Below are 23,341 nucleotides of genomic sequence, written 5' to 3' on the forward strand. Positions count from 1 at the left end.
GTATTAGAACTTGTTCTAACACACAAAGAGGAACTGATCACAGAATTAAAAAATGGTAGCCTAGGTACAAGTGATCATGACCAGTCACATTTATAATGTGCAAATAGTATAAAGTCCAGACCATTAACATATTAACTTGGTACTTTAATAAGGCCAAATTCAGGAAGTTGAAAACAATTATGAGCCAAATCATCTGGGAGGAAGAATTTAATCAGAAAAATGTGCATGATAATTGGGAATCATTTAAGACCACCTTCCTAGATGCCCCAAAAGCCACAAGCCAACAATCAAGGAAGGAGGCTGTACTAGTTAAAAAATCAACCTGGTTTGGAAGAGAAGGGAAGGCGGCTGTAAAAACATTTATATATAACAAATGGAAGAAAGGGGTACTTAATATTAATGAATATAAATCAGAAGTTAGGAATTGTAGAAAATTGATGAAGGAAGCCAAGGGACACAAGGAGAAACTTATGACCAGAAGAGTTTAGAACAATAAAGAATTTAAATATGTTAGGAACAAAAAGTTCTTCTCTGAGGAGTGCTCCACTTTAGGTGTCTTGGCACCCTCCACTTCTGGTCAGAAACTTGTGGTAGCAATGCCCTGGTTAGCCGCGCACGCACGGCAGCTGTCTCACGCTGCTCCGAGCAGTTACCTCACGTGTGCAGCCAACTGTTAGCCATTTCCTACTATACCGCCTCTGGTTTCAGTCAGAACGAGAGCAGTGCCCTTCACAGCTCTTGTATTCCTCTAATCTGTGCCCCTTTCTCGGTTATTTCCCTCGTTGTTGATTTCTCCTTTCATTTTTGTTCTGTTTATGATCAAAAAAATTTTTTTCCCTCCCTGCCTCAGGTGGGTAGTCACGGAAGACGCATTAGACCGGGACTGTCCCCATTCATTATTCAGCTTAGCCTCTCAAATATGCCTGGCTCTCCAAGTTTCACGTGCTGTCTGACGTGCAGACTTTCAATACCAGTGACAGACGGCCACACGCAGTGTGTCCTGTCCGTTGCCTGGGGGAGACACATTACCCAAAAGTGTCCCTGTCATAAACAGATAGTTAAGGGTTAATGTCTTCTACCTGTAAAGGGTTAAGAAGCTCAGTGAACCTGGCTGACATCTGACCAGAGGACCAATCAGGGGACAAGATACTTTCAAATCTCGGTGGAGGGAAGTCTTTGTGCTGTTTGTTTTGTTGGTTGTTCGCTCCTGGGGCTAAGAGGGACCAGATGTGCAACCAGATCTTTCTCCAATCTTTCTGAAACAGTCTCTCATGTTCAAAATAGAAAGTACTAGCTAGAAAAGGCGGATTAGGCTTATGTTTGTTTTCTTAACTTGCAAATGGGTTTTTTGCTGGAAGAATTTTTACCTCAGTTTGCTGTAACTTGTATTTTAGGCTAAGGGGAAGGGAGTCCTTCTAGTCTATGTAAGCTGAAGACCCTGTAAACATTTTCCATCCTGGTTTTACAGAGATAATTTTTACTTTTTCTTTCTTTAATTAAAAGCTTTCTTTTCTTTTTTATGAACCTGATTTGATTTTTTTCCTTGTTTAAGACCTAAGGGGATTGGGTCTAAACTCACCAGGGGATTGGTGGGGGGAAAGGAAATGGGGGGAAGGTTAATTCCTCTCTGTTTTAAGATCCAAGGAGTTTGGATCAGTGTAGCCTCTCAGGGTAACCCAGGGAGGGGGAAGGAGGGGGAATGGTTTATTTCTCCTTGTTTTAAGACCCAAGGGGTTTGGGTCCTGGGTCCGCCAGGGAAGGTTTTGGGGGGACAGGGAGTGTACCAGACACTGGAATTTCTGGTTGTTGACAGTGCTATCAGATCTAACCTAGGAATTAAGCTTAGAAGGGTACATGGAGGTCCCCGCTGTTTGGATGCTAAAGTTCAAAGTGGGAAAAATACCTTGACAGTCCCCACTGTAAGAAACTCACAGGGAAGACAAGGAAGGCTAGGGCCCTCCAGCTAAAACTTTTAATGATGGTGAGATCCCTCTCATCCTGAGTCTATGACACCTCCTTGCCAGTCCTCACCTGCAGCTGCCTCATATATGGGGTCCTCATCAAACATGGCTGCTAAGAACCCTGGTCCTAAAAAATACCCCAAAAAGCAGTCTTAGTCTTCGCCACACTGTGATTCGCCTCTTAAAAAGCAATCTCCGATCATAAAAACTGCCCTGGTACTGACGGCACCAAGAGTGCCGGACCGCAAGGCACCAGTACCGTCCAGTACCAAGACATCCCAAGAAGTGAAAGACCCTGGTGTGGTCTCACTCTCATAGCACCAAAACTAAGCCTCCGAGCTTGGCACTGAGGGAACCTAAGAAACCTCAGGCTCAGAGTAGCGCTATGGTGCCACCTGCTGCACCAATACAATATGCCAAGTCTGCGGCACCGACTATGCTCCTTCTGGTTCTCAGCCTGAGCTTGCCTCTGCAGCCAGGTGGACCTCCTCATTACTTCCACCCTGGGAACTCCGCTTTTTGGCACTGACAGGACCCAAGCCAAGTCAGGGCCAAGCTTTATCACGACACCCACTGGCTTAGCCCCTCCTTTTTCCAGTGATGAAGAGGAGGAAGTGGAGACAGAAATGGGCACTCGTCACCACTCCTCTCCCCAGCCTGGACCCTCACAGCCACAGGGCGCAGTTTGGTAACTCCCGCAATGGGTGCCTTCTCCCATGGCCCTCCCACTGTAGTGGGCATACTGGGACCCCTGGGCATTATGAAGAGCCCAGAACATCCAGTCCTCCAATCCACCCAGGTCCAGGGCACAGCGATTGTCTCCGCTGTCTGGTCCAGCTTCCTCAGAACTGTTGGAGAAGGAAGCAGAAGAATCTGTGGACAGACCAGAGCGTGACACCCTCCCACCTACCTACATCTTGCCTTCGCCTCCAGACGAAACAATAATGCCGCTTCCCCCACACAGGGAGATGATTTCAAATCTTTTCAGGATTTGTTTAAAAGAGTAGCTGGTTCATTAGACATCTCAGGCTATGCTACAAGAGACTCAACATAAGCTGACAGATATATTGCAAGCTTCTCCATCAGCCAAGATAGCAATACCCATTAATGCTGCCACCTTCTTGTAAGAGATCTGACAAGAGGTACTATGTGCTGGCTAAAGGAGCTGAGTTTTTATTTACCCCCCCATCCCAAACTCATTGATGGTAGAGGCAGTTAATCAAAGGGGGAAAGCAACATCAGACCAAAACCACCCCCTATGATAAAGGCTGGAAAAGCCTAGACCTCTCTGGCAGAAAAGCCTATTCATTGGTGACCCTTCAGTTTCGCATAGCAAACTATTCTGCGTTACTGGCCAAGTACACACACAACATTTTTTTTCCTCAGATGTCTTCTTTTATTGAGCACATCCCAGCTGACAAAAAAGAACACTATAAGGCTGATAGCTGAAGGTTTTCTCATCGCCAGAAAGGCCCTGCAGGCTTATCTGGATTCTGCTGACACAGAGGCCTGCTCCATCGCCCTGTCCGTTGTCGTGGAAGGGCTTCATGGCTCCATCTCTCAGGCTTCCCCAGGGAAGTTCAGGCAACTATAGTGGACTTACCTTTTGAGGGGCAAAAATTGTTTGCAGAGAGCACAGACATCTCCTTACACACCCTGAAGGACTCCTGTGTGACACTAAAGACACTTGAAATCTATATTCCTGTGAACAAAAAGAAACAGGGCAGATTCTGTAACCAACGATTACACTGTGCCCCATACACCCAGCCTCAATGATATTATGACCAACGCAGGAGCAGTTGTCTGTCTCAGCCAGCCACTTCTAGGCAAATGTTTTGAAGTGTTGGTAGAGGACACAAGAACCCCACGTTCTCCAATTCTGGATTCACCTCTAATTTTCAGCCCATTTGGGGCCCGCCTTACACCCTTTTACCAAATATGGAGAACCATCACCTCAGACAAGTGGGTTCTGGAAATTTATACAACAACATACACATCATGGCATCCTACCTACCTGGAAGCCAGAATGCCACAGCAGATGACCTCAGCAGGAACTTCTCACAGATGCATGAGTGGGAACTGGACCGAGGAATTCTGCAAACTGTATTCCGACAATGGGGATTCCCCTCATAGACCTTTTAGCCATGGCCCACAATGCCAAATGCCTTCAAAGTTGCTTCCGAGCGGGAATGGGACACAACTCTCTGGGAGAGGCCTTCCTTCTGTACGCCTTCCCTCCAATCCCCCTGTTGAGCGTGTCCTACACAATATCAGACAAGACGATGACTCTGGGATTTTTGATTGCACCAACATGGCCCAGACAGACATGGTTCCCAAAACTGGACCAGATGGCTATCAGATCACCACGAACCCAGGATGCCTCCTTAACCCCAACATTTCAACGCTTCGTCTCAACGCCTGTTTAATCTATGGCTGGCAGAACTCGAAACATGCTGTTCTAAGGAAGTTCAAGACATTCTGCTAAACAGTGGATGTCTCTCCACACACAAAACATGCACACAAACATAAAAGATTCTTTATCTGATGCCGAGACAAGCAGATCATTCCACAATCGGCCCCGTTACCTACTATCCTTGATTACATATTGAGACTAAAAAAATCTGGCTTCTCGACTAGATCACTTAGTGCATTTATCAGCCATCACCACTTTTCACAACAAGATGGACGGACTCATTGTTTTCATCCATCCACTGACTAAATGCTTTCTGAAGGGTATAGAGAACACTTATCCCGCATTAAAGGACCCGACCCCTATGTGGGACCTCAGCCTTGTTCTCTGTGCCCTAATGGGCAGATCCTTTGAATCTCTCTCAACCTACTTGTTCCTGCACTTATCCATGAACGTCATCTTTTTAGTAGCTATCATATCATAGATTCATAGACTCTAGGACTGGAAGGGACCTCGAGAGGTCATCGAATCCAGTCCCCTGCCCTCATGGCAGGACCAAATACTGTCTAGACCATCCCTGATAGACATTTATCTAACCTACTCTTAAATATCTCCAGAGATGGAGATTCCACAACCTCCCTAGGCAATTTATTCCAGTGTTTAACTACCCTGACAGTTAGGAACTTTTTCCTAATGTCCAACCTAAATCTCCCTTGCTGCAGTTTAAGCCCATTGCTTCTTGTTCTATCATTAGAGGCTAAGGTGAACAAGTTTTCTCCCTCCTCCTGATGACACCCTTTTAGATACCTGAAAACTGCTATCATGTCCCCTCTCAGTCTTCTCTTTTCCAAACTAAATAAACCCAATTCTTTCAGCCTTCCTTCATAGGTCATGTTCTCAAGACCTTTAATCATTCTTGTTGCTCTTCTCTGGACCCTCTCCAATTTCTCCACATCTTTCTTGAAATGCGGTGCCCAGAACTGGACACAATACTCCAGCTGAGGCCTAACCAGCGCAGAGTAGAGCGGAAGAATGACTTCTTGTGTCTTGTTTACAACGCACCTGTTAATCATCACGCAGGGTGGGAGAGTTGGGTGCCCCAATGGCACACTCACCTTATACTACATTTCTCAAGGACAAAGTCATCCTATGCCCATACCCTAAATTCATATCCAAGGTCGTCTCCTCCTTCCATCTCAATGAACCCATTTATTTATCTGTATTCTTACCCAAGCCACACACCAATAACAGGGAGGTGTCCCTTCATATGCTATATGTCCACAGAGCACTGGCATTCTATATAGAGAGAACAAAAATGTTCAGAAAACTGTCTAGGCTATTTGTATCCACAACAGAGGTCAAACCATTTCCAAACAGAGATTTTCTAAAGGGATGGCTAATTGTATCCTATTACGTTACCAAAATTACCATCTGCAAGCTCCTTCTGGACTTCGCACACACTCCGCTAGAGCTATGTCCACATCCATAGCCTTTCTCAAACATGTACCCGGCAATGACCTTTGTAAAGCAACTACATGGGCATCGCCCCATACTTTCACCAAACATTATACCCTGGAACAGCAGTCAGCTGCAGACGCTCACTCTGGACTATCGGTGCTCTCCACCATACGTACATCAACTCCGAAGCCCTTCCTCTCCACCGAGGAGCACTGCTCTTCAGTCACCTAAAGTGGAGCACCCACAGAGACACTTCTTGAAGAAGAAGAAAAGCTTAGTCACCTTGTGCAGTAACTGAGGTTCTTGGAGATGGATGTCCCTGTGGGTGCACCACTGCCCACGCTCCTCCCCTCTACTTCGGAGTTTCAGCTTGATCCTCTGGGGTAAAAAAGGAACTGGGTAATGGTTGGCTGCACGCGCGAGGTAACTGCTTGGAGTGGCGCAGGATGGCTGCTGCGCGTGTGCAGTCAACTGGGGCACTGCTGTCATAAGTCTCCAACTAGAAGTGCAGGGTGTGAATACCCTAAAGTGGAGCACTCACAGGGACAACCATCTTGAAGAACCTCAGTTACTGCACAAGGTGAGTAACCGTCTGAATTTTGAAAATAGTATTGGTTCATTACTGCATGGAAATGGTAGAATTATCAACAAATAATGCACAAAAGTCACAAGTGTTCAATAAAGATTTCTGCTCTGTCTTTCTGGGAAAAAGCAGATGATGCAGTCTCATCATATGGTGGTAATAACATATTTCCATTCCACTAGTATCTCTCAAGTGTGTTAAACAGGAACTATTAAAGTTAGACATTTGAAAATCAGCAGGTCCAGATAACTTGCATTCAGGAGTTTTAAAAGAGCTGACCGAGGCGCTTGCTTGACCACTAATGTTGATTTTCCGTATGTCTTGGAACACGGGGGAAGTTCCAGAAGACAGGACGAAAGCTAATGTTGTGCCAGCTTTTGAAAAGGTTGAACAGGATGACTTGAGTAGTTATAGGTCTTGTCAGCCTGACATTGATCCTGGTAAGATAATGGAGTACCTGGTGGGACTAAATTAATAAAAAATTAAAGGAGGGTGATTAAGGAAAATCAACACGTGCTTATGGGAAATAGATCCTGTCAAGCTAACTTGATATATTTTTTGATGAGGTTACAAGTTTGGTTGATATAAGTAATAGTATTGAAGTAATATACTTAGAGTTCTGTAAGGCATTTGACTTGGTTCCTCATGACATTTTGATTAAAAAAGTAGAACAATATTAACATGGCACACATTAAATGCATTAAAAATTGGCTAACCAGTAGGTCTAAAAATGTAACTCTAAACGCAAAATCATCACTGAGCGGGTGTTACCGGTGGGATCCCAGAAGGATTCTTTCTTGGCTCTGTGCTATTTAACATTTTTATCAATGACCTGGAAGAAAACATAAAATCATCACTAATAAATTTGCAGATGACACAGCAATTGGGAGAGTGGTAAATAGTGAAGAAGACAGGTCATTGATTCAGAGCAATCTGGATCACTTGGTAAAGTGGGCACAGGTAAACAGTGTGTGTTTTAATATGGCCAAATATAAATGGATACATCTAGGAACAAAGGATGTAGGCCATACTCATGGAATGGAGGAGACTGACTCTGAAAAAGATGTTGGGGTTGTGGTGGCTAATCAGCTGAATATAAGCTCTGTGTGATGCTGTGACCAAAAAAACTAATCCGATCCTGAAATTCATAAGCAAGGGAATCTTGAATAGGAGTATAGATGCTTTTACCTTTGTTTTTGGCATTGGTGGAATGCTGCTGGAATACTGTAGCCAGGTTTGGTGTCGATAATTCAAGAAGAAAGTTGATAAATTGGAGAGGGTTCGTAGGAGAGCCACGGGAATGATTATGGATTAGAAAACCATTGCCTATACCCTGCATTTCTTTAAGCACTGTATTATGTAACCTATAATTCTTTAAAGTGGTAAAAAGTTGAGATCATATTTTGTTTTTAAAGGAAAGCAACTGCTTCCCTTATCCAGCAGTGTGCACAGTGGAGTGGGACAATCAGCATGGCAGCCAGCTGGAGAAACCTCAAACCTGGTCCGCATGAGAAACCAGTCCCTGGGACAGTCTGCTCCTTCTCTTACTGCTGGTTTGGTGAGTCTGATAATATTTTCTGTTTTCTGTTTTCCAAATAAAACTACCTAGTTATCATAAGCATCTTTCCCAAATCTGGACCTTAGTGTCCAAAATGTGGGTGCCTAGCATGAACCTCCAAGCTTAATTACCAGCTTGGATCTTATCTCGCTGCCACCAGACAGGAATTACAGCGCCTGCCTCGCTCTGGTCCCCCAAACTTTCCCTGGAGGGACCCCAAGACCCAGAAGCTCTGAGTCTTACCGGCAAGGGAAATACTCCACTTCCCTTCCCCCTCCCTCTCCCACCCAGACTTTCCTCTCTGGGCTAACCTGAGAGTATTGATGCAATCTCTTTACATCACAATACCAAGAAGCATATCTCCTCTATTCCACAAAGAGACAAACCCCAAATACAAGGAAACAGAAATGATTCTATCTCTCTTTCCCCCTCCCACCAATTCCCTGGTGCTGCAGAGCTTATCCTCCGTAGATCTAACACAAAGAGAATTCCCTCCCCTTGTTCCTTAGCCTACCCAGAGAGAAAAATCAAACAAGTCTTAAAAAGAAAACTTTATATAAAAAAAAGAAAGAAAAAAGACATCAAAATTTCTCTGTATCAAGATGACAATAATACAGGATCAATTGCTTAAAAGAAAAAAATGAATAAACAGTCTGATTCAAAAAGATATCCAATTTGAAACATTCCAGCAAGCTACACACATGTAAATACACCCAAAACAACATAAAAGCCTATATTGTTTTTCTACCTGTACTTACAATTTGGAAACAGAAGATTAGAAGATAGAAAGAACCTTCTCATAGCTGAGAGACAGACAAAAGACTCAGACCCCAAAAATTCCCTCCCTGACTTTGAAAAATCCAGTTTCCTGATTGGTCCTCTGGTCAGGTGTTTGGTTCCCTTTGTTAACCCTTTACAGGTAAAAGAAACATTAACCCTTAGCTATCTATTTATGACACTAGTGAAAAGTTATTTGATCCTTTTCTTCAATAACTTTTCTATTAGGCTAACTCAACCATTTATCATGAGTAGAGCTGCCTGGAAAATGCAATTTTTCTTTGGAAAATGGAATTTTTAGCTTGCCTTGGGCAGCTGTCTCCTGGGAATGCCCTGTTCCCAGACAGCCAGCTCCCTGGGGGGATTGGGCAGCATGGGGTGACAGCTGCTCAGGGCTCTGGGGCAGCCTGGACTGCCAGGAAACCATGTAAGCAGGCTGGCTGGGCATTTTTCCTGGCTGCTTGCCTTGTTTCCATCAAAAATTTCAAGAGAATTGACATGTTCCCGTGGAATGTTTCGATTCCATTGAATCTACATTTTTCTACTGAAAAGTCTATCAGAAAATTTTTGACCAGCTCTAGCCATGATTGCTTTTGATACAGCTCTTTCTGAAATGGAGACCTTTAACTCTTGATGTTCCTTTCTTCTTAAGTACTGTAATTGACAAAGCACCTGGAAAAAAGTCAAAAGCACAAGACTGGGGAAGAGAAGATGGAAATCTAAGCATTATTTTCATTTAGTGATATATAATAAATAGCTATCCTGTACTTTGGAACACACAGATTGGTAGGCTTTATTCCCATTTCTGGAGAGTGTTTACATGGATAATGTGTGTTTATTTAGGTCACAAAAGATACATTTTGGTGTCACAATCTCTGTTTTTACAAGTTGTTATATAACTTGGTATAATATATATATTGGGATTGGTTTAATAAAAAGACATTAAAAAGGGTAAAATGACGTATCGTTTGTATAATTTAGATTGCAGGTCCTCTGGGATAGTGGCTATGGATTCACATAATGCAGCACCTAGCACACCATAGCTACTGAGTGATCTGTGACAGCCTGACAATATCCTGTAATACCCTCAATAAACCTTATGGGATTCAGATAAGATGTACTGAGTTAGTTAAACCTTATTGAAATAAGTTTAACACCTTTGGCATACATTATATTAAAAACGCAGTTGTGTATGCGTTTGTGTTTGTTGTGGATTTTTATGTGCCTTTTCTAGTGGGGGGCGGGATGGGCGATGCTAATAAGCTTCCTTCATTATCAGCTTTTGAAGCCACTCCCCTGCGGAGCTATGTGTATACTAGTTCACACTGGATTCTCCAGAAATTAACAGACAAAGACAAACTTTTGGATGGAAAGCCTGAGTTTAAGCTGGCTCAGTGTCTGCCCTTCTTCCTGATCCAGACAACAGGCAAGATTCCTGATTCACAGAGGGCCTCAATCCTTAGGACAGGGTTGGAAGGACTGAGCCTGCCGGAATATATTCTAGGGTGATGTCTGATAAGCTTGTTAGCATGCATGTAGGTTCCTTTTATTGTTTTTAATTTTTTTTCTCTAATGAGTTTTACATTAAGAATAAAATAGACTTGCATAGGAAGTGCTGCATGATAACCGTTGACAATCACTCTGTCTTCAGTCTCTGAAGAGAAGCAGGCAGGTTAGTTTAGGCAGACTGTGTTTGCTGGAAAATACGAATGAAGAAAGGGAACTGTACAGCCTGGAAATACCCGGGTCAACATGAAGAGAGATGCGGGTCTCCAGTCAGAAAGGCAGTGGCTGGGGAGCTGGAAGCCAAGAATGGGTGGGTGCCCTTGCTGATCCACTGAGGAGAAATGCAGGTGCGGTTGCCCTGAATTATCACAAAAACCAAATCCTAAACTGAGTTAAAGGATTCAACATGAATGCGTAACTTGTCAGCTCTGGGAATGGTCAAGTTTTGGAAATTTAGACATAAGTTAGTATCTTATAATTTTGTTTTGGAAATAACAGATGTCTGGCATCAGATGGACCGTTCAAAATGAAATTTAAATCTTTAAAGAACAAAAATCTATATATTTGCATTATTGGTAATTTTGGTTTTAAAATGAAGTGTTTGCACATCATACATAGTTTTAATCTGTCGATGTACATTAGTCATGTCAATGGACTGACTTTTTTTGTGATTTGGCTTAATTGTACTGTGTCTTTGTTTGGTGGCTGTCTGCAGGCCTGGTTCTACCTGTTTTCGTTAGGTACATAATCTTTTCAGGGGTTTGTAACTTGACTGTAACAAAACAAAGACAAAATGTTCTGACTTGTATCTTGGCACCCAACTGCTTATTTCAGGAGGATTTAAAAAGTATATTAAATATTTTAAAATAAAGGTTGACCTTTCTCTAGAACAAGACAGATATGTTTCAGATTAGTTTTATATCATGCGCTAATGAAATTGGCCAATTTTATAAATAAAAAAATACCGTGAGGTACTTAGTTTGGACTGCTGCTTTGTTAGTGTTTTAATGATAAATTGTTGAGTTAGTAGATGTAACTTTTATATAATTTGATTGATTCCAGACATGCTAACTCATAACCTGTTCCTACTACATAGTGACTTGATAAATTTGTACTTTTGGGCTCTATTGGCGCTTTCTGTAGTACTTATTGAAAGATTAAAAAAGCAGATTGGTTACCAAGGGCTCTTCTAAACGTGTGGTTCACAAAAATTTTAGTGCTGCGGTTCCTTTAGAGAGATTTTAAAACTTGTTGGCTCACCACAACCAAATACCATTTTTTTGGCACATTCAGGAGTTCAGGATGCTAGCTTCAAGAGGGACACTAGAGTTTGAATGGCTATGTGACTTTATTCAACTGCATATGGTTTGTTTAATTGTATAAACGGATCTCATCCAGATATTTAGAACTATAATCCTTAAAAAGGGATTTTTTGGTGTTTGGACATAGTTAAGATTTTAGTGGGAAGAATAGTCCTGTTTCGAACTGCATTGTTGCACAATGTTTGCTTGAGACTCTGATAATGCCAGACATAAGGGCATTTTCCAAGTTGAAACAATTTCTGTGTTTAGTTTTCACAGAATTCATTGTTGAAAACCCAGACTTAGAGAGATAATGAAATGAATGGAAGCAACACTTTCACAGCTTCATAACTGAATTCTTTGTAGTCTCCTTTAAGAGAAATCCAGAATTCCTGGTTTGTTAAATTTGAAAACTTTGGTCTTTGTTTTGTGATCATTAAACTGTTCTAAGAGATTTTCTTGAGGTGAGATAGATAAAGCTGGAATGGAGTCAGCTGTTACTGAGAATGGGTTTTGAAACCAGTCAGTATCTGGAGATTCGTATTCAACTCCAGAAAAATAATCATGAAAATGGGAATACAATCCAGACAAATGAGTTAATATTTGGTCTTTAATAGTGTTTTGGTCACTTTAATTCTGTTGTTTTACAAAGGCTGATAACACTGGATCTCAGTAATTTCCTTTTCCTTGTGACCTATTTAAAGACAGACCTTCATGAATCTCCCAATTTTCTTTCATATCTATATGTTTATATTTTTACCTTGAAGTTTTAGGTTCAGTGCATTCAGCTGTACACAAATGTCCATCAGGTAAGCTAACACAGTCAGGAAGTCCACATTGTACATATAATCTGCAAGGTCTGTTTTCCCAAAGAAGAAAAATCTGATTGTGTGTCACAATTCAAACACATGTTGTGACACACTTACCACATACCAGTCTCCCGAGTTCAATGTGAAAGAGAAGCTGAGTGTGTTCAGAGCCCATGTCTTCACACAGCATATTAAAACAGAGTGTTCACTGCCAGGGATTTTTATAAAATTAACAAATTTGAGAACAGTGTTGGATGACCTCATGTATTTCAGGTTGCAACCTCTTCCTTTCCAAAGCTTGGCGATGAATCATTCAGTGTGTCCAAGTTGTTGCTTGTGCCACTTTACTCAAGCAGCAGCCCCACTCTTCTTTTCAGTCATGGCTGCTGCCCCAACAGTGCACAGTTCCCAACTCACATCCCAGTTCGGATCTTCGTCCACTATGAATTTATCGATGATCTTGAATATTTCCTCACCAGTTATTTGGATTGGTATTTATTTGCAAAATAAAAGTTCTTCAGCTATTGTGCCTGTTTTGGCAAGTCTTATATAACATAGAAGCTGAGCCATTTTGGCTGTCTGTAGAGTCATCAAGCTGCAGTGCAAAATATTGACTCTTCTTAACTTATTTTATCAACTAGTCCTGGACATTTTCTTCAAGATTATCAGTGCCTCGACAGATGATATTTGATATAGGGCTGGTTTTCAGTGCCATGGCGGCTTATTCCCCATCATAATTCTACCCGTCTATTGCTGGTGGAAGTAGAAGGATTTCACCAGTGTTGTGCACTTGTTTACATTTTGCAATTCACATGGCCACAACATAACATGCTTCTAAAGCTTTTTGAGGAACAGTTGCTTCTTTAGACATAACTTTTGTTTGGCTGCTTCAGTTCTTGTTTCTGGGCTCTGATTTACGAATTCTAGGTGTTTGGTTTCTAAAGGTAGTAGTTTCCCTGGCCTAATACTTTAATTTACTAACATTTGAAAACAAATGACACATTGTGGCTATGGACTTTGTACAGTAATATCAAGACCTGAAAAATCCAAACATTAGCTGGTGGTGCCATATTGTCTACTTTTCTGTTTAACATTATTAAAATCCTTTTTGTCTTCAGCTGAGGTTAGCTACATGTAAGCTTAGCAGTTTGAAAAAATTGTTCCATTATAAACAAGATGCACACATCTCTCCCTCAGTGCCCTTCCCCTGTCTCCTGCTGTTTGTGCTGCTGCTTCTGGTGCTAGGAGCCTCTTTGCTCTCTGCTCCAGCACAGGATTTTAGCTGAGAGACTTTCTGCTGAAGGCTACCTGCATAAGATGCAGACCCATAGATAAGATTCATTTTATTTTTAAAGCCTACTTTAATAGTCTTTTAATTAGGAAACTCCCCTGCCTCTTCCTCCCTTCCCCCCAAACAATTGTTGTTGTTAAAGGCATGTTTTGTTAAAGGCATGTGGATTAACTTTTTTCCGAAACGCTTGTGGCTCCCCTATGAACCCTTTGTGATTCCCCAAGGAAGCCATGGTTCACAGTTTGGGAAGCACTGTTCTACAGTAAACTTTTTGACTTAAAAGAATGGAGTTCAGCTGTAACGCTGAAATTTTAATACTTGCCTCAGTGTGTGCTGTAGTGCTCAGGCACATATACATATGATCACACTCGATTTTCATTGCTCTGTAATAACTTACATTGGGGTTAATTAAGAATAGAGATTCGAACGTAAAGTCATGACTCTGAATTTCATTGCTTTTGTTGATTTAAATCAGAACTTTTAAAATTATTTTAACAGTTGTTAGTATTCAATTTTATACTGAGTAGGGTTCCAAAACAATGACTAATAGCTTATGGCAAGATGAACACCTAATTAAACATAATGAATTCTGGGACTTTGGAACTACTTACATGTTTGGAGCTGTTTTAGTATGCTTGTGGTATTGGAGGATGTTTTACAAATTACAACAGGAAAAGGCTCCTTGCCAGGATCATTAATCACTTTGGAAAAATTGCTCTGAAAAGAGAGAGATAAATAGAGTAGTATAATGTCAATATTAATATATCTGTTGATCCTCAGAGTTTGAACTTTTGTAGTGGTATGTGTGCCATTTCAGAATGTTCATTACATGTTTCCATAAAATAGATGGAACAGGAAGAGAAAATGGCAATCTAGTGCCAAAAAGGTGGAATATTGAAAACAGTCATCTTTACTGGATGCACTCGAGTGGCTTGTTTCTGCTCCCACTCATTTGACAATCTGGACTTGGTTTTCCTCTGGTGTTTGAATTTGCTAGGTGGAGTGGCCTGTCATGAGCCTCGGAAAGTGTTTTTAATTTTATTTCCCCCCCTCCCTTTCTAGCTGCACTACTACAGGCTGGCTCTTGTGCTTCAGTTGCTATCTCTTAGATTTTGAACACATTGTTATACTTTATCAACTTACTTCATGAATAACAAACCTGCAGAGACTGGAGTGCAGGTTTTTAAACAAGACTGACAACTAAGTTACTTATGAATATTAGCTCATAAACATCTAAGAGTGTTCTAGATAGTCAGAAACCCAATTTACAGATCGAGGAAAATGTTTCTGCATTTACATATGTGGCAATCTGGATCCATCGGCTTCAAGTAGTAGAGCACATTGGATCCTTGACTCTGGGAGGAAAAAGTCTTCTGTGCATCCAAAGAAGTGAGCTGTAGCTCACGAAAGCTCATGCTGAAATAAATTTGTTAGTCTCTAAGGTGCCACAAGTACTCCTGTTCTTTCTGTATAGACTGACAGTGCTCAGTGCTCTCCTCTAGAGGGAGACCAGCATTGGCAGATGCCAATCAAGCCTATTGGGCCTTTTAAATGTATGTAAAGACTTTCAGGTGGTGACCTTACTCCATTCTTCTGCTGAATCCCTTTAACTGTTCTAGCCATAAAGTAGTTATGGCTCTACTAGAGTGATCATGAGTCCTGCAGGTGGGGAACACCCCGAAGCTTTTTACAGTATTTGCAGACATTAGAGGACTTTACCACCTAGCTGTTATAGTTATGGAAAACTTGACCTTTTTGACATGGTTTCTGATCATAAGTCTGAGGAAGTCTGGGTGAGTTTTATATACAACTTGCAGGTTCTAAGTTAGCAGTACGAGTTCAGGTAAAGGACTTGGGCATTATTGTGGACAACTTAGTGGGGACCTGTGTTCAGTATGCTGTCAAAACAAGCAAACAATAAGTTAGTATGTTTAAGCAATGGGTTGGAGAATAATACATAAAATATTATAATATTATGTAAATCAGCGGTTTATTTTCAAAGGATATTGCAGAATTAATCTGGATTGGCTAGTGTGGATGTTAGGGGATGGAAAAATTCTCATTGAGATTGTGAAAAAATTGAAATGGTTTACTTTATGAAAGAATCCAGTAGAGGGGACATGATCAAAATATACGAAATGAATGGTCTAGAGAAGATAGACCATGAGCTTGTCTTCTGGCTCGAAACACAAAAAACAAGGGAAAATTCTTTCCAACAATGAGTTATCAGACAGTGGAATTCATTGACACAGGATGTTGGTTAGACTATAAACTTGACAAAATTCATGGATGTTTAAGTAAATAACAAGACTATTCAGAATCATAGCTTATTAAAAAAAAATGGGCTTAAACTAATTTTTTAACTGTTAGAGCAGGGGTGGCCAACCTGAGCCTGAGAAGGAGCCAGAATTTACCAATGTACATTGCCAAAGAGCCACAGTAATACGTCAGCAGCCCCCCATCAGCTCCCCCACGCCGCTCCCCGTGCCTCTCACCCACTAGTAGTTGTGCCGATCAGCGCCTCCCCCTTCCTCCCTGCACCTTCCAATCAGCTATTTTATGGCGTGGAGGAGGCTCTGGGAAGGAGAGAGGAGGAGCAAGAGCATGGCAGGCCCAGGAAGGGAAGGAGTGGAGTGGGGGCAGGGCCTGCGGCAGAGCCAGGGATTGAGCAGTATCCCCTGGCACATTGGAAAGTTGGCAGCTGTAGCTCCAGCCCTGTAGTTGGTGCCTGTACAAGGAGTCGCATATTAACTTCTGAAGAGCTGCAGGTGGCTCCGGAGTCACAGGTTGACCACCCCTGTGTTAGAGGTTAGAATGCGATCTTCATGGGGCAGATGGCCCTATTTCAGGGTTTTTTCCACGTTCTTTTGAAGTATTGGCCGCTGTCAGAGACAAAGTTCTGAAATACCTGGACTACCAGTATAGTGCCAAATGTGAGAAGAACAGATGTCTTAGGATTCATATAGAACCCCTCAAGCACTGTTTGCCCCTGCTCATGGAAAAGAAATATCTGACAGTAAATGTTGCATCTTGGGTAAAATGCAGTTGCCCGGAAGGACTGAGAGTACTTTCTACCCTCTCAGGGTATCAGATACTAAGATAGTCCCAGAATAAGAGCAATAGATGATCCCATCTTCTGGGTCAGCAAAAGGACAATGATCTGAGGAGGAGAAATTACTTTGAAGGGGCCTGTCAGTAGAAAGATAATGGCTTCTGTGAAGAACCTTTGAATCCCTGGGTTTTTTCCTACTCTGCCTGGCTGATATAAAACGTATACGGCAGACTGAAGCTTGTAGATGACTGCAAAACTTTAGCAGATCCATGGAGGCCAATGATCATAGAATCATAGGACTGGAAGGGACCTCCAGAGGTCATCTAGTCCAGTCCCCTGGATTCATGGCAGGACTAAGTATTATCGACCCTGACAGGTGTTTGTCTAACCTGATCTTAAAAATCCTCAATGATGGAGATTCCACAACCTCCCTAGGCAATTTATTCCAGTGCTTAACCACCCTGACAGTTAGGCAGTTTTTCCTAATGTCCAACCTTAAACCTCTCTTGCTGCAATTTAGCTCATTGCTTCTTGTCCTATCCTCAGAGGTTAAGAACAATTTTTCCTCCCTCCTCCTTTTAACAACTTTTTATGTACTTGCAAACTGTTATGTCCCATCTCAGTCTTCTCTTTTCCAGACTAACGAAACCCATTTTTTCCCCAGTCTTCCCTCATACTTACCTTTAATCATTTTTGTTGCTCTTCTCTGGCCTTTCTCCAGTTTGTCCACATCTTTCCTAAAATGTGGCCCCCAGAACTGGACATAATACTCCAGTTGAGGCCTAATCAGCGCAGAGTAGAGCGGAAGAATTTCTTCTCGTGTCTTGCTTACAGCACTCCTGCTAATACACCCTAGAATGATGTTTGCTTTTTTTGCCACAGTGTTGACTCATATTTAGCTTGTGGTCCACTATGACTCTCGGATCCCTTTCTGCAGTACTTCTTCCAACCAAGATGTGGTTCCAACCAAGCTTCCTTTTCTGGGCTAAGCACTTTTGTTTGTATGCAGTGCCACATACCACATTATTTGGATAATATCCAGAGTCATGGTCTTGACTGCATAGCTAAAAGATCTTTGTGACTGAAACAATATACCGTACGTTTGGTTAATTCTCCAAGGCCGGAGTAACAACTCCTCCTTTTAGAAGCAGTCTGCTCTTTGGAGAAGTTCGAAATGATCCAGTAATCTGTATCCACTTCTTAAAACTATGGTCTACCCTATGACAGGCCTATGAGTTGGAGCTCTAGTTTGTATTTTAAAAGGAACAACATATTCAGTATCATGAGTTTATTTGCCTTGGAAAAAGTGTGAGACAGTTCACTTTCATTCCCAAAGACCTGACTACAAGCTCCTTTCAAGTTTTGAGCAGTCAGCTAGAAAGTGCAAGAGCCCAGATGAAAAGCCCCCACAGCATGGGAAGCTGAGAGACTCCTTACATGCTTGACTCCAGACAATATTGGACCAATGGGTCCAAGACACAAATGTATCCAAATAAAATTCCCCAATCATGAATATGTATAGTTGCTCAGAGCTATGCAGATGGGATAGTGGGGGGATGGCTGGAGTGGTGGGCTCAGTGGAATTTGAGATTGGTGCTGCTGGAAGTCTGACAACATCTGTAGTGGGGCAGAATTACGATTGTAGTTTATTCTCTCTGATGTACAGTCATGTGATGTGCATTTTTGATGGAGGAGAGGGTATGTATCATTGGTTTTCTTAAGTTTCCATTTTGTTGCTTTTTAGGTTTTGTTTTACATATGTCATGTATAGCCCAACCTTAACTTATGGGGGGAGGGATAGCTCGGTGGTTTGAGCATTGGCCTGCTAAACCCAGGGTTTTGAGTTCAGTCCTTGAGGGAGCCATTTAGGGATGTGGGGGACACACAAAAAAACCCAACTTGGTCCTCCTAGTGAAGGCAGGGGACTGGACTTGATGACCTTTCAAGGTCCCTTCCAGTTCTATGAGATAGGTATATCTCCATATATTATATATTATTTTTTTATTAACCAACACACAACACTTTTTTGTGTATTAATATTGATAAGTACTCAAAATCATATACAAAAATGGTGTTTGAGAGTATTATTGGCTCTGCTCTCTGACAGCAGAAGCAGAACTCTTATTTATTACAGAATGGTCTGTTTCAGAATTATATTAATTCCTTGCTACTGAATACATGTGTGTGGTATATGTCTGTGAAAACCTCAGTAATTCGGGGTTGCTTTCAATGTTTCCTCTAATTTTTTCCATCCATGTGCGGAATGAATTTTGTTACGTGCAGCACCAATATTGAGGTAATATGCAGATATGCGCGATCACTTCTGTACTTTTACAGCAGCCCTTATTCCACCAAGAGCACACAACGTCTTACTGCTAGTACCTAGCTGAGTCTTAGGGAAGACTTAGGGAAGGTCTGTCTTAAGTACCTATCAGTACATGCTTCGCAAACTATACATTTAAATGCACCACTGAAATGCAGCCACCTCTGGGGAGGAAAGTCAGCAGCCAACTAGGCCAACACCACAGATAGCACCGTGCAGTAGTGTGAAAAAAGAAGAGGAATTTTGGACAGGAGGAATCTTTTCCTCTTATACAAAATGCTGGAGATATTTAATGTTCAGACAGGGCTTCATCTGTAATACCGCAATATTAGAAATCAAAATGAATGTTTCTTTTTAAATCAGAACAGTAAGGCTCAGAATAATAATAATAAAAAAAAAAACACACCAAAATTCCCCTTACTACCATCCTCTTGTATTAACAATACAAAGCACTTTACAAGTCCTATAGACTATTCAACCTTCATGTTTATATATTTACACTGTATCAGCTTGGACAATTCAAGTAGCACAGTCAAGTTCACCTTCAGATTCTCATACACAGATAAAATGTTCCAGTTTCTCAGTTATTACAGTGAAACACACATAGCTCTGTAAATTTACATGGCACTTTACAAACACATGGGCTGAGGCAAATTTTCACTTCACATGAAGTTCTCCCACCTCTTTCCTTGAGGCTCACATGATTAACAGCTAAGGGAGTAATATTTTGTACGATCAGGCCCCTAGATAAACCATGTGGTCTCCTGCCACAGAAAACTTTGCAAACGTTGCTAGGGGTGGTTTAAATCCACAACAGGGAATTGCTGTAATTGAAAATCAGACAAAAAGAGTCACAAAAACATTTCCACTAGTCCTAGTTTTGGTAATTTCCTTTTAAAACACAAATCTAAAAGCCAACGATATTTAGTGCTTTTCCTTTGTAATTCTTAGTGTTTTACAGGGGAAGGTCAATATCATTATTCCCATCTGGAAAATGGGGAAACTGAGGCACAGTGTGGGGTGAGGGACTTCCCAAGGCCATGCAGAAACTCAATGGCAGAGCTGGGGAAAGACCCAAAGTCTCTTGGGGAGAGGCGTCTTTCCTGTCTCCTCCACAGCCCTGCAGGCTCCAAGCTCCTCCAAACCCCCATCACTGCCCCCCACCTTGCCCCACTGCCCCCACTCACAGTACACATTCTCCATGCTCACCTGTGTGTGGACATGTGCGGCTGGTGCACGGCTCTTGGTGGCTTCCTGTGCAGCCCGCAAACACACACCTTAGAGGGAACGCAGGTTGCTTTTACGTTAAATCCAGGGTGACCAGATGTCCTGATTTTATAGGGACAGTCTCAATTTTTGGGGCCTTTGTATTATATAGGTGCCTATTACCCCCCAACCCCTGTCCCGATTTTTCACACTTGCTGTCTGGTCACGCTAGTGAAATCTAAACCAGCAGTTTCATAGCTTATACATATTTTTCTGCAACTACTTGAGTCTTTGCAGTAATGCCATCTGCTGGTGGAGACTTGTCAATTTAAAAAACTCTCAAGTCTGTAATTTCAAGTTATGGCAAATTTTGCTGCAGACAGTGTTCAAAGTCCCTGGAGAAAGTTAATATGAGATTGTATAGCACATGAGTGTTTTAGTGTTGAGATCATACCATACTGGAGCCATTTAGTGGTGACCTAGCTTTGCTTTGGAAGCCATTGTGCAGAGGAACTAATTTTTTTAAAATTGCATTATAGCTTACCATATTTTACTGTCTCTTGCTGTTCTTGTTTTAAACTTAGCAATTAGGATGGTAGAAAACATTTATGAAAACAATTTTGTTCTGTTTGGATAGCTTTTCTCTTAACATGAGAAAAAGGATATGGTGCCATCTAGTGTTTTTTATGGAAGTAGAACAGTCTTTAGTAATTTGCGTAAATCCTAGGAGGCCTTAAGACCTATTGTTGCCGATATACTAGGTATTTTTTACTACAGAAGGAGGAATTTGTATTTGGTGAGTGTACACTTCATTTGCATTCATAAGTGGGACATACAACTGTTCAATAGAAATTTGCTTAGCTATGATAAATAGGTAACCTTATTTTAAGCTTGTTCATATTTGAGATGGTAAGACACTGGTTATCAGAATGTTATGGGAGACATCAACTAAATTTGTTTAATCAAGGACATTTTCAATTTAATCGATATCTGAAGTCAATCATTACCATTCTTTAGCTAACAAAGAGTTTCAACTCGCTGAGACTTTGATTGTAAAGGTTGAACTACATAGTTTTATATAGTGTTAGGAAGCACTATGATAGCACAACAGTTATGCTTGTATGAATGAATTTTAATTATTTTTGTGTAAAGTTATGGAAGTTGCACCCTGAAATAATCAGATGAGAAAAAGATGGAGGTATTTGAGAAGGGAATTGGGTGGATTTGGATAGGGTTACATAAATAAGTCTCAGTTCTCAAATGCAGCCTCAGTTCATACACACTTATGATTAGTTTTAATAGAAGTTTTAATTCATTTCTTGTAAGCTTCACAGCAGGAGTAAATCTCAGAGATTTGGATGAAGTATTGGCAAATGAATTTTGGGAAAGCATTCTAAGCATAAGAGATGGACAGTGTGGAAGAAGGCACAAAGTTGTTCGTCTGAGGAGGGAAAGAAGGAGCCCCTTAGCAGAGGATGTGGGGAGAACAGGTCAAACATGCAGATGGGATTGAGTGATAGAAGGCATTGAAATCAGAGACAGAAATTTGAATTTAATATACAAACCATGGAGAATCATGGAAGGGCTTCAACCATGGGGTGAATTATGCTGTCATAAGATATTGCAGATAACTTCACTTTAATATATTAATTTATCTTAAGCAGAACATAGGGCTATATTTTAACACCTGCAGAGATTTGCCTTATGCTGTCAAGGCCCTAATACATCTCTGGAAGAAGTTTTGCTATATATCAAGAACAATCCTATTGTTATACAGAGTAGTATTTGTGGAAAACTGGTTATCTTAATTTTTTTTTTTAAAGTTAAGGATTGCTCTTTAGACCTTTTTTTTTTTTTTGGTAGGAATGCATTTAAATTAACATGTTTAAAAGGATAGTTCTGTACATAGCTATTTGTGTGATGATAATTGCAGGGAACATAAATATGGACCATGGCAGAGTACACCCAGTGTGTGGCAGTAGTGGATAGATTATTTTTAGGTTTTAACTAGCAAATGGCACTGAAAATAAATTACTTACATTTATCTATATCTATCTGTCTATAAAAAGTAATTATGTGATAGTTATTTAACATTCAGATCTGGTACAAAATTATATTCTGTTTTGATACATGTAATTTGAACAGAGCTCTTACCAGCATCTTGCCTTGCTCTGGAAATGCTAAAATCTTTTTCAAGTTAATTCCCATTTCTTAGTATTCATCTCTTAGCCAAAAGTAGATTTTCATGCCCAAAAGAAAACTCAAGTACTCTTCTATGCATCCCAAAGATTGCCATCTTAGGTTTAGGTGGGCAAATGTAAATTACTGGAACTCGCCTAGACTGTCAGTTTGAATGATTGCAGCTCTCATTATCCTCAGAAGCTCTGTTGTTTTGTGTCTAAAAGCTTGTTGAATTGATTTTGGCACACAGGCTCTCTTCTCTTTCTGACAGCAGCACTATTATAGCTGTAGAGAGAGAAACTGCTGTAGTGTGTATGGCAAATTAGCTTTTTAAAGTTTTTTTTCCTTTTAGCTTAAAGTAGTATATGAGTAATTATTCAGACTTTGTGGAGAATGTGACATCACTGGAGCAGTTGCTGTGTTCTTACAGTGAAGTTGCAACAGGTGTTTTATGGGCTTCCTTGATCCTATTGTGTTTTCATACCCTTCATGTGCATTCATCCCCTCTCCCCACCAGCTAACTAGTTTGAGTTTAAAGAACCACTTAACTTCAACTAGAGATTTTTGTGTGTAGGTGGGAGTTGTTATAACTACATTGGTCTTCCCTGTAGAGGATGTGAGGGAGATCTCCATACCCGAGCCATTCTTTTTAGGTGACAAATCTGAGGAAACTGTCCCAGATTGAGGTGTTAGTGGAGGTGGTTTTAGAACAAATTAAAAATTTAAACATTAATAAGTCACCAGGACCAGATAGTGTTCACTCAGGAGTTCTGAAGGAACTCAAATATGAAATTGCAGAACTAACAACTATGATATGTACCCTGTTGCTTAAATCAGCCTCCGTACCAGATGACTGGAGGATAGCTAATGTAACACCAATTTTAAAAAAGGCTCCAGAAGCGATCCTGGCAATTACAGGCCAGTA

At 41.1% G+C, this 23,341-nt stretch overlaps 1 protein-coding gene across 5 annotated transcripts in view; it reads left to right on the plus strand.

Annotated features, from left to right (window-relative positions):
* Nucleotides 1-23,341, plus strand: part of MAST2 (microtubule associated serine/threonine kinase 2) — a 368,160-nt gene that overhangs the window by 61,508 nt on the left and 283,311 nt on the right. For all 5 annotated transcript variants that reach the window (XM_075067585.1, XM_075067581.1, XM_075067582.1 and 2 more), the window contains exon 3: nucleotides 7,828-7,970. In XM_075067585.1, coding sequence (XP_074923686.1) covers nucleotides 7,828-7,970 — 143 coding nt within the window. The remainder of the gene's footprint in view (nucleotides 1-7,827; nucleotides 7,971-23,341) is intronic.

This window comes from Chelonoidis abingdonii, chromosome 7 (assembly GCF_003597395.2).
Source record: "Chelonoidis abingdonii isolate Lonesome George chromosome 7, CheloAbing_2.0, whole genome shotgun sequence".
Classification (NCBI taxonomy): Eukaryota; Metazoa; Chordata; order Testudines; family Testudinidae; genus Chelonoidis; species Chelonoidis abingdonii.